The sequence below is a fragment of the Carassius auratus genome, unplaced genomic scaffold, assembly GCF_003368295.1.
Source record: "Carassius auratus strain Wakin unplaced genomic scaffold, ASM336829v1 scaf_tig00215416, whole genome shotgun sequence".
Classification (NCBI taxonomy): Eukaryota; Metazoa; Chordata; class Actinopteri; order Cypriniformes; family Cyprinidae; genus Carassius; species Carassius auratus.
The window spans coordinates 1,727,650-1,744,941 of record NW_020528079.1 but is presented as its reverse complement, the minus strand read 5'-3'; the positions used below and the strand labels follow the sequence as shown (position 1 = coordinate 1,744,941).

Sequence of the window (17,292 nt, the reverse complement as noted above, 5' to 3'; positions counted from 1 at the left end):
TGCACTGGAGTCAAAAGAGTGAACCCTGTCAAACACTGGGCACACTACATTTGATATGGACACAATATTGATACAAATCTGCAGGGTTACTTTAAAAGTTTGCAAGTAACAGATTCATTTCCGCTAAATCCGATTGAAGCTTGAATCCTTTTGTCTTAAGATCTAGGTCCTTACTTTGATGGCAATTGCATATGATGTTTTTAGGGACTCTTTGTGTTAACTAGCATTTAATAATTTTAACAGATTAATACATAATATCACAAATGTAGTGCCCTTTAATAATGTTATTTAATACAGTGATTAAAGCTAAGAGTTTATTGTGTAATTCTTTAGTGTTACCCAAAACTCAATATTACATTTTATACACTTTATTAGTAAAATTATGTATGAAAATACCCGTATTTAGGTAATGGCATTGCCTAAACATCATTTTGGGATATGTTGTTAGTGAATATGACATTCAAAATTGACTGAAGCAATCAAACAGGCATCATGAAAATAGGTTTATTAAGAAAATACATGCTTTGTGTAGCGTGCACACTAATGTCTTTCTCAGTTTAAATGACATGAGCCCTATGTTAAGATTTTGTGAAAGTTGCATCCTAATATTGAATAGCAGCAGGACACAATGTACAATGCTCTCATAATAATGTACAGGCACAACTACAGGATCTTGATCTTTTTGCCACAGCTTAAAACAGAGGCTCCTCTCTGCAGAGCCAGGGGGTGGAGCTTGAGGTCAGCTCCTCCTCTCTGGACACAGTCTAGCCACACCCTACTCCTAAACAGAACTAAGACGAGCTCCACCCATTAGGTCCACAGATGTGGAGCTAGATGTCATTTGGCTCTGCAATAAGCACCACTTTGTTCAAAGTGATACAACAGTTCTCCTCTGTCAGATGACTTTGCTCCCAGATCACAGGTCATTCAGTCTCTGAGGACTTTAAAAAAAATAAAAAGTTTTGTACAATCTAAAAAAAACCCTCCCATTTCACCCCATTCCCTAATTAAACAACAATCCCGTACGGCTGATAATGCTACCATGTCCGTTTCTTTTTTTCAATGGAACCTAATACCAGGAGACCAAACTTTTTCCATGATAAATTATTCAACAACCACATTGCTTACATTAGCACTTTAAAGCATATACTACACATAAGTAAGGTCTAAATTAGTATTTTGACATTCTAATAGCTGTGGTTTCTTCCAGTGGAAAAACAATATAGTGGATTTGCAAAATAAAATCATACTAAATAATCATGCTATAAAGCAAGCTTTTATAGCATTTGTCTTGACAAAGTGAATTAAACTCACAAATGTACACTACCATTCAAAAGCATGGTAAGATAGTTGTAATACTTTTTTTAAGTCTCTTAAGGCCAATTTACACTGCACTGACAGATGCAGACAAGCCAACCCTGTAATGTATGGTGATAGATGGTAAAACACTGATCGGACAAAACCAGACAAACATGGCTGCTTTTGTTTGTTACTGTTACTTTTGTTCAAATTGATGCATCCTTGCTGAATAAAAGTATTCATTTCTGAGTCCTGACCCCAAACCATTGAATAATAGTGTACATGCTTTTATCTACAAAGACTGTAGAAATCTCAGCTCCATGTAACATTTTACCAAGTTTGTCCACCCAAAAGCAGCACAGAAAATGAGAAAAGGTCAACTGACACATGTAAGGGTGTATCAGGTGGCATTTACACCAAATCGCTCTAAAATATACAGACACTTGACTTCAAATACTCACGCATATCCAAAGGATATAGTGCATTTCAGTTGTAAACGACTGTAAACTGTACCATCTGAATGTCAAATTAATAGTGCTTTAAGTGCTTCTTCATTGTCATACCATTATAGGGTAAATACATATAAAAAATACATATGGCATCTTACAGATGTGACAATGCTACTGACCGTAGCATAATGTTTGTGGATGATATCACTCTATGTGAGCCTTAAAGGCAATGCAACTGAATTCAACCCAGGCCTGAGCAATAATCCAGCTCTTCACATTCGCTTTAAAAAACAACTGATGTTTAAGTAAAATAAGTAACTGAAGACAAAACATGACATAGACTGTCACAGTGCCACAGAAACCATTTGTCTGCTTTTTAACCATCTACAGTTCAATTATTTTTAAGCCTTGACTGCTCCAGTGACTTTTCAGATTGGCAAACCTTGTAATGGCATTTCGCAGGTCACTGTAACTCCCTCAGGCCTCATCGCTTGTGGCACTGAGACTCTCTTCCTGCTCTAACCTGCTGTTGGGAGCCACAGGTGAGGTCACGTTCAGGTAGCCTATCTCAGTGGACTGTGAAACGGGCACAGACGAGGAGATCTCCAGGCTCTTCACTCCAGAGTCGCCCACTTTGACTTTGCGAATGGCATCCAATATTCCCCATGAGTCACAGAGGCCAGGCTGGGGACTACAGCAACATGCAATGCAAAATGTCACAATTTGGTCACTGAGACTGAAAAATAATCCCATAATGTACTGCAGTCTCATCAGAAAAATTCAATAAAAAATGTCAGACAAGGCGAGATTATACGCTACAGTTCAAAAGTTTGGGGTCGGTAAGATGTTTTTAAAAGAAGTCTCAAAAGCTGAATTTTCAGCAGCCATTTCTGCAGTCTTCAGTGTCACACCATTCTTCAGAAATCATTCTAATATACGGATTTATTATTATTATCAACGTCGAAAACAGTTGTGCTGTTTAAAATATTTTTGTGGTAAATGTGACACATTTGTTCAGGATTTTTTTAATTAATAGAATGTTTTAAAAAAGCATTTGTTTGAAATAGAAATCTTTTGTAACACTGTAAAATTAAAGTAAAAAAATACAATGCATCCATGCTGAATAAAATAAAAAATAAAAAACTTGTGTATAGTAGTGCATAGTGAATACTTAAATTAAGTAATAGTGTTATAGTGTTCGTAATAGTGAAATTGACATGTATTATAAAACCTCACATTTTGTGTATTATGTATTTTTGATTGGATTAGATTTTTGGAACAGAAATACTGAGTAAATTGGAAGAAATAATTTTTTGTTTCTGAATTATACCTTGGAGTTGATGTCCCCAGCTGGCCATCAGGATAAGATCCAGAAGAAAACATTTTCTTGACCTCCTAATACAGAAAAACACACAAAATCGTAATATCAGTGCAATCCAGATCACTCAAAACATTTATTTAAATACTAATAACAAGAACAACTGCTAAATAAATGTGTACCTCAACAGTACACAGCGACTGAAGGTTTCTCAATGACCGATCTAAAATTCCTATCTGATTGGCCAGTGTAAGAGTTTTTTCTTGCAGCTGTTTATTTTCCATCTCCAGGAACTTAACTCTAAGAGATTACAGGACAAAGATATAGTTAGCATGCCTCTGTGATATCCGGACTGATGCAAAAGAGACCATGAGATCTTTACCTCTGCTGGATGGTAGTGGCGGTTCTCAGTCCATTGTTTCCCATCTCCTCAGCTTCACTTGTTCGCTGCAGAAGTTCTCGTCTCTCCAGGAGGAGCTGGTCGTTTTCTTCTGTCACAGTCCTAATCCAGTCCTTCTCCTGCTCATAGTGGAACACACTCAAGACCAAGTGCAAGTTACGCATGTAGTTTCAAAGGTCAGATAAGAAAACACTCACTTTCTTTGAGAGACTTGTCGCAAGAGCCAGATCATTCTCTAACTGCTGGATCCTCTGTTCATGTTGGGTGAATGTCTTCATGAAGATCTGTTTAGCTCTGCGCAACTTGGTTTTATGCTGAGACTGTTTCTCGTTGTGTCTCCTGCAAAACATGAGTTTCATCATTTCATATGAACAAACTGCATTTAATATTTTTACTTTTAATCTAGTGAAATCTTTCAACTCTGACTGCCCAAAATCTCCAAATTATTTTAACCGGATAACTGTTAACCGACCGTTAGGAATTTTGACCGATTAATACAATCAGTTAAACTGTTAAAAAATTATTTATTGATTTATTTTCAGTAATTTATCAAAATATTTTAAGGTTTGCTGCATGGTTAAAATATGCTACAAGTCTAAAAAAAATGACGCATTTTATAATTTTATTCAGAAATAAGCCTAATGCCGACACAAAATGTTCAGAAACATTATAAAAAAACTGTAAACATAGCCAAGCTATTTTAGTTCCCCTCACTCAACAACAAATCCTTTCAATTAACAGTATAAAAAATAAAAAAAAGAATTAAAAATAGCCCTTTGAGAAGTAAGGCTAGCAATATAAACGACAAGCCAAAACAAATTCATTTAGGCTAAAACAAAGCTGAAACCAACTCTGGGTCTCCCATTCGACACAATTTTTTTTTACATATTTGCGATGTATTTGAATACCAAATTATTATTTATTATATATCATACTTCACTTGAGTTCCAATATCCACGTTAAACAATATGTTTTTTTATAACATCATGGTGGTACGGTGATAACATTTCATTGCACAGATTTGACTACATATTTAAACTGATCAATGTGTGTTTTTTTCCTAGACTGTATAAAAACATGGACGTAGTGTCGGTGACGTCCCCCCGTAGACTCCTGAAGTGTGTTTTTGAAGCCTAAAGTGTGCAGAGCGGGCCGTCGCCATCTTGTCAGCGTGTTAACGCGTGACTCTGCCGGACAATCAAAAATGGGCAAAAAGGCGGGAGCTACTGCTAGCGTGACGGCAGTGTCAGCAGCGGCAATCCACCTGTCACTCAAGTGGCCACACCCTTAATTATGCAGAACTTTAAGTCTTAATATAATTTAAACGGATTAGTTATAAAAAAAAAAATCACCCCCCTCACAGTTTATTAGCTATATAGACCAAAATAATTTTTTGAACCAGGCTGTAAATATGTTTTTTCCTGCTGTGAAGTTGGGCATTTTAACATGGGGAGTCTATGGGATTGACTCCCTTTTGCAGCCAGCCTCAAGCGGCCAGTCGATGAATTACAGTTTTAGTCACTTCCTTATTGGCCACATGAGAGAGAGCAGGAGGTTGGCGCTCTGTTTTTTTTTCATTATGTTTGAAAATATGTTTATTATAATAAAGAAAAAGGCTGCATTGTAAAGGTAGCAAAGCTTAACTGTGTGGCGCATGCGGCGCCAGCACAATCACCTGAATTGTTTCCTTCTAACAGTGGAAGCAACTACTCCTTTTATCCAAAGATAATCAGAATTTTAAACGATTTGCCTTTATTTGTGTACATTCACAATAAAAACAATTCTTGGTGCGTAAAATAAGCCTAAAGAAAAATAGGATGCTGCTTTCTGGCATCCTTTTTCCTTTAGTGCAGCACAAAAATGAACCGCAACTGCATTTTTTGTTTATTTTCTTAATTAATATATATATAATACATATTAATACATATATATATATATATATATATATATATATATATATATATATATATATATATATATATATATATCCTAATTTTATTATGTTTTTCTCCGCTCTAAGAAGCGCTGCAGGTGGGTGATTTGACCATGTGAATCCTCATGTTCTGTTGTTTGCTGCTTTTTGGCATGTAAAATAAATCCCTGGTAAACTAATATTAGTATCTTTTAACGGGTCACTAAAACTTATCCTTTATAATGTAATTCAATTCTAGTTTAAAATAAACTTGTCAGTTAACGATTAATAACCGGTTAAAGAGCGTCGGTTGTCAGTTAGGAAAAATAACCATAATGAACATCCCTAATGTCCACTCAGTAAAGAATAATACCTGATGTTAGTGTCAAGCTGCTGAACGACCAGCTTCAGTTCCTCCTGCAGTCTCTCAGACTCATGCTGGGAAGACAGCAACTGTTCTTCCAGCGAGCGGCAGCTCTTCTGACTGCTTCTCTGCTGCAGGACACATTGGTAGTTCATGGTCAGGACGGAGCTCCACTGACACATCATTTCAGCAAAATACAGATTCAGTTTGACCCCACAAACCTCTTCTCTAGCGGTGTTAAGTTCACTCTCCAGCACCTTCAGCCGCATCTCCAGCTCCTGTGGGCGGCGAGACATCTCGGAGTTGGTGCGTGTCAGAGTTGCCTCCTTCGCCCGCAATGAGCGCACCTGCTGCTGGAGTTCCTCATCTTTCTGCTGAAGTAGTTTCCTGTCAGAAAACACAACGTCATCTTAAAGTCCACAGCCAAGTATATTGGCATGTGATTAGTGTCGAAAATATTTGTTGTCAACCTTTTTCCCATGATTAAAATGAAAAGACGATGATGTGAAGCTGACAATATTTAACGCAGTGACTATATCACCATGCAATATAATTGACGAAAAAAGACAAGACTTAAATGTTCTTAAAATAAAAAAAAAAAAATAAAAAAAACTTGCTGTATGAAATATTTTCTCAAAAAAGAGAAAAAGAATAGACCTCCAAGAGGTTTCATGTTTGGATTTGCCAGAGTTTAAATCCCCCATCACGGCTTTGTTCTTAACAAATAAGATTTTCTGCCGGGTTTTAAATCATCTTCACAATCTGGCAACCATGAACACACATTCTATCTACACTGAATAAAAAGTCCAGATGACCTGAAAAAAATCTGTAAACATGCATGTTGGAGTTTAGTGATATACACTGAGATATTCTGCTTAAACTGAAGTGTAATACAATACATCAATATAATTTTTGGCATTTCAAATTTATTTAATCTATTGGAATTAATATATAATTTTGCCAGTTTTGATAATGTAGAGTGTGTTCTTTATATAACAATTTAAAAAAAAACGGAAACTAAATGAGATAAAAACTGATATCAATATTTAAAATATTACAATAATTGCAACCACTATGCAGAATGACTATAACATGACAATTTTTTCATTGACTAAAACTCCTAGACTTTTTCCAGACTTGCAAAACTTAACTAAACCAAAAAACAGCATATGTTGACTAAATATGATAAAAAAACTAAAAAGTTATTTGACAGGACTAAATTAAAAAACACCTTCCAAAATGAACACTAATTGACACAGTGACCTTTCTGACCTCTGTAGTTTCTCGTCTTGCAGTCGGGCTCTGAGGGCAGAAAGGTTATCAGACATGTCTCTGGTGTCTCTCTCCAGTTTGCTGGTCTCTCCCGCTCTGGCCTCCTCTAGACGCAGCTGGTGCAGTGCGTTCTTCAGTTGTTGCTGCAGTTCTACAACCTGCAAAGATGTTAAATTAACATGTTCTTCATAACTGCTTTACTACTGAAGAATATCAATCTGCTCTAAACACACACCTTCTTGTCAGCAGCAATCACACGTGCTCTCTCTGAATTAAGCTCCTCCATCAAGCTGCTGTTAGTCTGTTGGTTCTGAGTGCTTCTGGCCACCTCCAGCTCCAGATCTCTGACCCTCTTCTGGAATCTCTCCAGCTCTACCACTTGTCCCGCTCCGCTACCCTCCAGCTGGGCTACTTTGGCCTGGGCCTGCTTCAGCTCCGCACACAGCTACAAAGAGCAGAAACATAAGGTTTCCAAGCATTAAAATCAACAGAAAAACATTCATACATTTTAAGTGTAACTTAAGGGTCCAAATACAAATGTGGCAGCCGGCACTTTTTTTTTTTTTACTTTAATTTTCTCCTGGTCTAGGAGTGCATTGTGTCTCCTAAGGTCTAGATTTTTCTCCCTCTCATAGCGCAGCTCTCGCTCGGCAGAAGTGAAGAGATGCTGGGTTCTCTGCAGGTCCTGTCTCAGCTGTTTATTCTCCTCTCCCTTCTGTTGGAGAAGTGAGTCTTGAGCCTGTGGACAATCACATAAAGTTTTTTTTTTTTTTTTTTTTTATATAAAATTATAAAAGGGCTAGCTATAGCAGGGCTAACCTTAGTCCTGGCCTGTGCTTCACTGATCTGGGCCTGCAGGGCCAGCTGTCTCTCCTCCTCCAGGGTGGAGTTCACACTGGCCAGCTAGAGGAGCAGCACATAACATCAAACAGCTTACACATGATTCCAGCAAACACCTCATATACACAACCTGTCACAACCACAACACGGTGGCCACTTCCATGTAAGGGGATCCGCGGAGTATGTAGATAGAAATTGCTTAATATAAGGTAATAAAAATATAACAGTCTTTATACACCTCTGTAAAACTAGTTATGTATATTATATTGCGTTTCTGTAAATAGATTGTTGTAAATATTACACATTGCACCTTTAAGTTGGTACATGAATTTACATTGGATTAAAAAAAAAAACATTAAAAACTAAATGAGAAAAAAGAAAGAAAGAAAAAAAGAAAAAAAGAATGACTTTGCCTCCTCATTTCAGAAAATGTATTGGACAAGAATGAGAACCAGAACAAAAAGACCATTTAAAATGGTCTAAAGAAACTGTAAATACATTTATAATGTCTCAAAATATTTTTAATTTTCAATAAATGCTGTTCTTTTGAACTCTCTATTTTGAAACGCATCACAGTTTCCACAAAAACATTAAGCAACACAACTGATTTCAACACTGATAAAAAGAAATGTTTAAAGATCGCCAAATCAGCATTTCAGAATCATTTCTGAAGAAACATGTGACACTGAAGACTGGAGTAATGATGCTGAAAATCACAATCACATTGAAATAATAAATAAATTAATATTTGTACTATATTTTTGATCAAATTATTGTAGCCATGGTGATCTTAAGAGACTCAGTAATGCACAAAGTTTTCAAGAACATGTTCATTTAGCTATAATGTTATTTCACCAGCCAAGATCTTTAAAATATTAGGCTACACAATTGAAGAAACCCCTTAGTAAGGAATCCCACCTGACAAAGCCCACTGTGGTTGGCTGTATGCTCCTGTGATGCTCTGGGTATCTGCTCTCTAGCACACTGCAGCTGCTGTTTGACATGCAGGAGCTCCAGACTGAGTCTTTCTCTCTCACCGTCAGTCTGAAGCCTCTCGTGAGCTTTCTCACTGAGCTCCTTCTGTAGCTCCATCATAAGCCCGCGCTTCTCCATCAGCTCAGCCCTAACACATAGACACAGAACATCTTACGACATGCTTTCTACATAGACCAGGGGCTTTTATTCAAGATGGGATAATGTCAGCTATATTGGACGAAAAACACTGTCATTCAGAGATGAATAGGAGGAAAATAATGACGCATCTGTGACAGAGTGTCTTACCTTAATGCGTTGTGCTCCTTCTCCAGTCGAGTCAATTCTGTTCTCAGCTTGTCCACCATAGAATTAAGCTCTGCCACCTGTCTCCTGCTGTCTTTCAGGTCCTCTTCGGCCCGGCTGTTCTCTGTCTGAAGTGTCAGGTTCTCTTGGAGTCGTGTCTGAGCACGCTCCATCTGGGCCACCTGCAGAGAACAAACAGTATTTGCAAGCTACAGTAATATAATTGAATGGCCTTCATTTTTATTACCTTTTCTTCCAAAATTCCCTTTTCTCCTTTAATCTGCGTGAGGTTCTTGTTAATGGTCTTCCCTTGTCGACATTCTATCTCTAGTCTGTGGACCTCCACACGTAATTTCTTCAGCTCCTCATGGTCTCTTTGCATGACCTGTCCACAAAATAACCATGTGGCATTTATGGTTTCAGATCACCTTATTATAACTCTATTAAAATGAATTCATAGTGCAATATGAATAACTTTCCAAAGCTTTTAAATGTCGATTTTATGATGAGTCATGTGTGACAATGACATTACCTCTTTTTCCGTTTTGAGAGCAGTCTTGGCTACAGACAGATCCACCTCCAGCTGTTTCCTCCAACCTTTTTCTTCAGTAAGTCGACCCTCAAGGAACGCAAGTCTTTCTTGAACGCTCTCGCTAAGCTTTGGATTAAAAGATCATGAAAATATAATATCTCCTACCACACCGTCAGAGTGTACAAAGGAGGGTTTTTTTTCGCTTTGTCTTAACCTTTACCTCAGACTCAGTCCCATGAACCAAATCTTCCCCTTTCTTCTCATGTTTCTTACTATCTCTCTTACTCAGTTCCTCCTCAATGCCTTTAATCTAGAACCAAAATCAGAGTCACTCTCAACAATCAGGTGGTTACTTATCAAGTTCAGCCCCAGGTCGATGACTGGAAACACACCTTTCTCTGCAACCCGTCTATCTCACACTCATGACGTTCCCGGTCCTCTTTCACTGCGTTCTGTGCCTCTCCCAGCAGCGCCTCCAGCTCCTCATTACGCTCCACCAGCTCCTCGTGTTCCCGCTGCTGCTTCTGCAACCTCCTCCCCAGCTCTCGCAGATGGCTGTCCTTATCCTCAGACTCTCTCCGACACCTGCCGACACACACACATCTTTAAAGCAATGGAATGTACAACTCTAAGTATGATAAAAGATGACAAAGCTTCACCTTTTGTGGAGTATCTCATCCTCAGCATCCAATGATGGATCAGGATTGACATTATTCCCAACACCCTGACAAAAAATAAATAGAACAAAACATCTGTGCTCTCAGATGAAACTATACAAAAATACTTTTGTATATAATATACTGTAAGCATATGTAAATATGTAACTCTTTAGAAAAGATTGTAATATTGTGTAACACATATTTACCTGTGTAGAATTTGTTTTATTGTGCTCTAATCTCACTGTGATCCCTTGATCTGAGTGCAGCTTTGATTGTTCAACCTGTGGCACACCCATCATGACAAATGATAGAATTTCTCTGTTTGCAAATAAGACTGCTGTGCTATCTGACAGGCAGTGACAGTAAAAAAAAAAAAAGAAATAAAAACTATTCTTGCCAGTTTAAGAAGAGTCCTCCTCTCTGTGTCCAAAGAGCGAACTCTATCCCTTAGCACACAAATCTCATTATCCAGTTTTTCATTGCGTTCCTTGGCCTTCTGCAGCTCCACCATATCTGTCCAATATTTGCATTACAACCAAAACACATCTTTTGAAATGTTATGGTTTTTTTCTGGTTCGTTTCCGTCTTTATTTACAGCTTTTTGTCTACACTAGTTTTTTTAAAGTGTTTTATGAATTAAATCGAATATAGTCAAAAACCATGAGCAAATGTGAGAATTTTTTAAAGAGGTGCATGATAATCTTGCTTGTAACAGACACAATCTCACCACACTGTTTAAGCTTGTCCACTTCCTGTTTCAACTGCTCCACTTCCTCCCCAGTTTTCTGCAGGACAGGTACTGAAATTCAAATTTTGTTTTGAGTTTACATGCGCTAAGGCAAAATTGCAAACAAATATTTAAAAATAGATTTTTATATTTTTTTAAAAGATGACATAAGTGATGCTTGGTCATGTAAAAGGAGAAAAAGCTAGTCTAGTTGCATATAAAAACATAATAATTACTACAGATGCACAACATAATGGAAACATATTGGTTGCTTTTTAATTTATTGGCATCAGTTAATATTCAATATTTACATTTTCATACTCATCACTCATATTTTCACATTCAGATTATATTACCATCACTGTCATCTAACACCCATTTAAAAGTTAATCTTTAAAAAGAATGAACACTGTTAAATGCAATCTTAAACCAATTTCAAAATGAATATCTATTTTTCTTTCAGCACAATTTCATGTTTTGATACCCAAATTCACATGTTGAAATGACAAAGTACTGATTTTAATTAGTAGGATTTTTTTTTTAACTACTGTTCAAATGTTTAAGGTCAGTTTTGAAAGAAATTCATAATTTCATATAGCAAGGACACATTAAATTGATAAAAAAATGACAGTAAAGAGGTGTAATGTTACACAAGATTTATATTCAAAATAAAAGATTTTGAATTTTCTATAACACCTCCTTCAACATTAATAATACAAATAAAAGTTGATCACCAAATCAGTATGTTAGAATGATTTCTGAAGAATCATGTGATTTTTTTTAAGCTTAATTCTTTTACTTACCACACACGTTTTGGACCTTATGAGCAAGATCTAATTCATCCGTCAGGTGGCGAATCTCTTTATGAGCCATAGCAAGACGACTTGATGCCTCTTCCAGATCCCTCTCCAGCCTCTGGCACACTGTGCATTCTCTGATGAACTCTTCACTGTGGGCCTACAGAGGACAGAGCTTTCAGTGAGACGTAAACCCCGTTTTATTCGTGAATAAGCAAGAAGTGTGTCAGCTTCCATGCGTTTTTAACATGCATGGGCCACAGAACACAGGTGAAGCTGAATGTGGATCATGTTCCAGTGTGAACAGAGTTTAATATGCACCTGCTCCCTTATAACCATCAGAGACATGGTTAGTAAGCACCCTCAATGAAGGGTCCATAGTGCTGTTAATGTTGAGTTAATGCTATCATACTAAGCTCAGAATGTGAGAGGATATTGTTATTCTCTGCATTGTGTTCAACCAAGGCATGCATTATTTCATGAGGTTACCACAGAGCTGCCCTAATCTGCTTTAAGTGGATCATCCTCGCAAGGATAATACAGAAAGGTTCCACCTCTCTTGATTTACATTTATGCCATGCCTTTTTTATGAGTCCAATCGAAACGTACAGGAAGGTTCTGTGCTCTTAGTGTAGCTTTGCGCACACCAAAGAACTTCCTCCAAGGACTCTGAACTGATGACTCCTGTTCATTTAGGGAGGGACAAAGAATCAGGAGAAATGATGATGCATTGAGATGGACAATGAAAAACTTGTAGATATTTGTGATTGGGAAAATTTTTTAGATAAATGGGATTTTACTTCAGCATGCTGCATTCGAAGTTGCTTGAGATCTTCTCACCTCATTCATGTGTTCCTTTTGCTGCCCGAGTTCTTCTTCCAATGTGTGACGCATATGATCCAGCTCTTCCTGATTTCCATAAGAGAGGAGATATTAAAATGACCATAACACTGATGAGCAACAACGGAGGTATTACTATTAAGAGAACGCTCTTTTTCAACCACAAACACATATATTTAATATTCAATATTAGCATGTTAATATGTATATTGTATGCATTTGGCAGATGCTTTAATTTCAAAGTGCATTCAAAGTATAGATTATCAGTATGGGGGTGTTGCTATAGGCACAGCATTTTCTGTATTTTAAATAAAATGTTGGTATTTTAAAAGTCTACCTGTTGACCTACACTTTTATGAAAACTGATAATAAGTTGTATTTCTCATAGTACCTGTAGATGCACCTCTCGGAGGTTGCCGGTGAGGGTCTGGGTGTCCAGTTTTCTTTCCGCAGCCTCTAGTCTCTCCAGCAGAGTGACTCTCTCCACCAGCAGATAGGCCACCTGCTCACTGGCACTGCTCTGACTGATCTCTGCCAGACCCTCCTGCTCCAGCATCTCCACCACCTCCTTACACTGGGAGTCTGACGCATAAAACATCAATAAAGATCACTCACTAGACTATAAGGACATTGTGCAGCATGCAAGAGCTTTGTGCTGAACTGAATACTAGTGTACTACTACTTACAGTGCAGTATGCACTAAATACCGCAACCTATTTTTATCACCTCAGAAATAGTTATTTTGCATCTCTAATCAAATCCTGTATATAACGTGTTATTTTTAAAAAACAAAACAAAATAAAAGTGCAATAAAGCTCAAATAAATAAATAAAAATATTTAAATATACAATGAAAAAACAACAACAACGAACTGAAATAAAGTAAGTTCAAAAGCCTGTTCCAGACAAATATGATAACTATAATGATAACTATAATAACCATTCTAATTCCTGAGAGAATAGGGAAGTGCACACCACAAATATGATTATGACACAAAGGAACAATGATTTAAAAAAAAAAAAAAAAAAAAATATTCACATTAGAATCCACAGACAACATTAATGTAGCATGTTAAATATTAATGTAAGCTGTAATTATTGTTATAACTATCTTTATAGTTATTGTTATTGGTGTGAACAGGATTGTTTAAGTTGAAGTACTAAAAAAAACTAAAACTGAAATAAAAATAAATAAATAGAAATATTAAAAAACTAAATCACAAAATATAAATGTGAAACACAAATGACCAAAGAACTTTAAATTATTTTAAAAAACTAAAGTTAAAATAATAAACTATTTCAAACTATTAATACTACTATTCTAATATTTTTAAGAAATGTTATTTTCATTTATTATACAATTAAAAAAAAAAAGACCTCTAACACTAGCTTGCTCTATTCTTTTACTATTCTATCGGTTTTCTTTTTATTTAATATATTATTTAAAAGCCATTGCTACGTGTTCTGCGTTCAAGCTAACTAAAACTTGTTATAGCACTTATATATCATTGTTCTTTTGTTGTTTTTGATTGCTTACATTGTCCTGATTTGTAAATCGCTTTGGATAATGTAAGTGTAAATGTAGTTTACTATAATAGTATGTAAATAATATTAAAGTAACCCTGGTAAAAACACTTTAAGTCTTGGTTGTTTTTGTCAGATCAAGAAAATAGTGATTGATATTATTTCCAGGTCTAGCCAAGCACATTGTAATGTAGGATACAGTATTCTACACAGCATGCTCTATAATATAGTGTACATTTGACAAATGTAGAGTTCTATGCATACAGAATATTTACATACTGTGCACACAGCAGAATGCGCTATGCATACTTATATTTAGTACACAAGTATGCACAATGTGGAAACAGTATGAGTAGCATGCAACAAAACTACTCACTGGCAAACTATCTATTTTTTATTTAAGTAATTTAAATGTAAATTTAAGTATGTTAACTCACCCTGTTGGTGTTTCATTAGAGCGAGCTCAGCACGGAGCTGTTCGCTGTCATGTTCGTACTCCGCTGTAAGAGATTCCCGCTCCTCCAGCATCTTTCGAATATGCTCCACGTAATTTTCCACCTTGAGAAAACCCATCAAACAACCACAAAGCACAGCAGAAGCATCAGAAGCAGTGTGTTTTAGTCATGTAACAGTGCCTGTAAATGATGGGAGACCATCATTAGATGTTCTTTAAGGTGGATGCCCGGCCTACCATCTGCTGGCTCACCTCTCTCATCTCACTGGCCTGCTGTGTGCGTAAAGTCTGCAGGTCTTCAGAGGCTGTGCTCAGGCTGCCCTCGCTGCGCTGGAGCAAACGCCACAGGTGCAGCTCACGCTCCTCTACTGAAGCCTCCGAGGACACACCGTCCCTCTGCAAGCGGAGGGTGAGCTCGTCCAGCTCCTTCTCCTTAGGACAAGACAAAACAATGAGTCTTCTTTTTTCTTGATTAGACCTGGGTTACCCGAAACCCTGGTCAACCCTCTTTCACCCTGTCAATGGCACATCTACAGTAATTGCTTGGTGCTAAGTGTAAATCAAAAGGCGCCTCATTAAGCAGTGTTTCTTAAATAGGGGGTCAGGACCACTAGGAGACCTTTAAACTTTCGATATATATTATTGTTATACTGCTTTGTTATTAGAGCAGAGCCTACATGGGTGGCCTTTGAATATTGTTGTGGACAAATGTGGCGCTTAGACTCAAAATGTTGAAACTTTCTGTAAGTTCCTTTAAGCAGAGATAGAATAATAAATACTGTGTGTGTAGGACCTTGGGAATTACTGTCATTAAGTTATTTCATTAGATGTATTAATAAAGTACAGATTATTGCACCTGTTGAAATGAGAAACACCAGCCCAATTAGTGAAGCAACAAGTCTATTTTTTTGTCTGACAAAATAATTTCCACCACAAACAAATTACAAGATGTTCACTAACTTTTCCATCCCATGTCATACCTATAAATATAAACATGACAACACCTTACCTCTCTTTTTTCCATGGCCGAGTACAGCTCACCTGGAGTCCGTGCATCCCTTGCAAATTAGCCGAAAGATTTTTGTGGGAACAAAGTTTAGATTGAGTTTAGCATTTGCCCATGGCAGTCTCTGATCTAATCATCACTTTACTATAAAACAAGAAAAACATTAAACATAACTCAACGTGTTACTGAAGTATGTATGTCTTTAAATTGAACACTCCAACTGTAACAAATGACTAATAACACATGATCTTCAGCACTTCTGCATTATCATCCGTCATCAAATGTTTCTCTCACATATTCATAATTTTTCTCCAGTCACGGGTGTATCTGACAAGAAACATGTTTATACGGGCTTTACTAGATTTTTCTGCAATATAAAAAGTTTTCTAACCTTAGCACAATCCAGTGCGCTAACTTTGGCTAGCGCGGGTTAGCCAAAAAATAGGCAAAGTTATGCATGAGCTTCTTTTCATGTCTTCCAGACGCCTGTTAAAAATAAAACAGATTACTATTAACCTATTGTCGTCCTGTAAAATCGATTCGAAGCATTTAATGATGACTGTATGTATGTCGTATCTCCTGAGGCCTAACGAGTGTTTTGTTTCAGCTGCGCGCAGTAGCTTGGACCGGGCGCCTAGGCAACGGGTTAAACCATCAAGGAGTTAGGGTGGGGTTGAGGTTTCCCATCAGCCCAGCAGATGGCGCTGTTTGCTCTATAAATCAATAAGCCACCAAAGAGTAAAGTGTATACAACACTGAATGCCTGAAGTGTTCAATTCATATTTTTGTTTTATAAAAATAAAGTAAAAGAAAAATAAAGTGTTTATATATTTTATATTATTCATCTATCTATCTCTATCTATTCTAAGGTCTGCAATAACCTATATTTCTTTAATGCAGTATCAGGGTGAATTCAAATGAGTGAACTGGAGTCACATCAATAAAATATAAATATATTAAAGATAATTAAGTGTGGGTGACATGCTGTAAACATCCCTCTACGTCTAAAATAAAACAAATATTATTATTAATCTTTTTACATTTATACACTGGATAAGTGTTAAATCTAAATAGCAAAATTAACACAAGATCAAAAAGATTTAAAGTGGAGGGATTAGGCATTCATTTTTGGCACATTATTTTACATGTGAATCCGTAACAGAAGCATAAGAGATTGTATATGATGTAGAAGAGATGCTCATATGTGTAAAGCTAGACATAATGTACAATGGTGCAGAGGTAGACAAAGTACACAACTCTATTAATTGAGTACAGATACTGCTGGTCAAACATTACTCCATTACAAGTAAAAGTAGTAAAGACAGATAATTATTTACTTGTAATATTTTTATTTTTATTTTTTTATGTCAATGCACCATTTTATTATTGTTGTATGTTATACTTGTAATACCTTATGCCTCTGAAGCAACTTACAATACATTATGCTTACTGAGTACACTGACTAGCTTGCAGTATCTTTAAACAAAATGGATATTAAATATGAAAAAGAGAGTTTACCACCCCGTCCTACCCCCACATAAGCAGAATGGCAGCTTTGGCAGTGTGTGCACACACATCTATCTGTAGCCAATCATCCACATTTGAGACATTTGAGTGGACGG

At 36.7% G+C, this 17,292-nt stretch overlaps 1 protein-coding gene across 4 annotated transcripts; it reads right to left on the bottom strand.

Moving 5' to 3' along the window:
• Nucleotides 1-488: 488 nt before the first annotated feature.
• Nucleotides 489-16,319, bottom strand: LOC113094736 (coiled-coil domain-containing protein 30-like). 4 transcript variants are annotated; one of them, XM_026260377.1, is made up of 29 exons: nucleotides 16,062-16,319; nucleotides 15,674-15,814; nucleotides 14,917-15,096; nucleotides 14,648-14,768; nucleotides 13,079-13,269; nucleotides 12,688-12,756; nucleotides 12,457-12,531; nucleotides 11,854-12,007; nucleotides 11,051-11,122; nucleotides 10,721-10,836; nucleotides 10,530-10,604; nucleotides 10,324-10,388; nucleotides 10,057-10,249; nucleotides 9,885-9,974; nucleotides 9,665-9,790; nucleotides 9,380-9,517; nucleotides 9,136-9,314; nucleotides 8,773-8,977; nucleotides 7,834-7,917; nucleotides 7,583-7,753; nucleotides 7,250-7,459; nucleotides 7,015-7,172; nucleotides 5,964-6,129; nucleotides 5,752-5,873; nucleotides 3,664-3,805; nucleotides 3,449-3,585; nucleotides 3,249-3,366; nucleotides 3,079-3,143; nucleotides 489-2,439 (listed from the first exon to the last, which is right to left on the bottom strand). In XM_026260377.1, exons 2-29 carry the CDS (start codon nucleotides 15,686-15,688, stop codon nucleotides 2,226-2,228), a joined length of 3,651 nt encoding a protein of 1,216 aa, XP_026116162.1. In that variant the 5' UTR covers nucleotides 15,689-15,814; nucleotides 16,062-16,319; the 3' UTR covers nucleotides 489-2,225. The 4 variants fall into 4 exon arrangements, with proteins under 4 accessions (XP_026116162.1, XP_026116160.1, XP_026116161.1 ...); XM_026260375.1 differs by having other exon boundaries at nucleotides 15,674-15,722; XM_026260376.1 differs by having other exon boundaries at nucleotides 15,674-16,319.
• Between the last annotated feature and the right edge of the window lie 973 nt (nucleotides 16,320-17,292).

Coding starts and splice junctions, on each gene's coding strand:
- LOC113094736 (XM_026260376.1), bottom strand. Junction 14,769..14,916: donor AGGCCAGTGAGATGAGAGAG/GTGAGCCAGCAG, acceptor GGTTTTCTCAAG/GTGGAAAATTACGTGGAGCA. Junction 3,586..3,663: donor CGACAAGTCTCTCAAAGAAA/GTGAGTGTTTTC, acceptor CACTATGAGCAG/GAGAAGGACTGGATTAGGAC.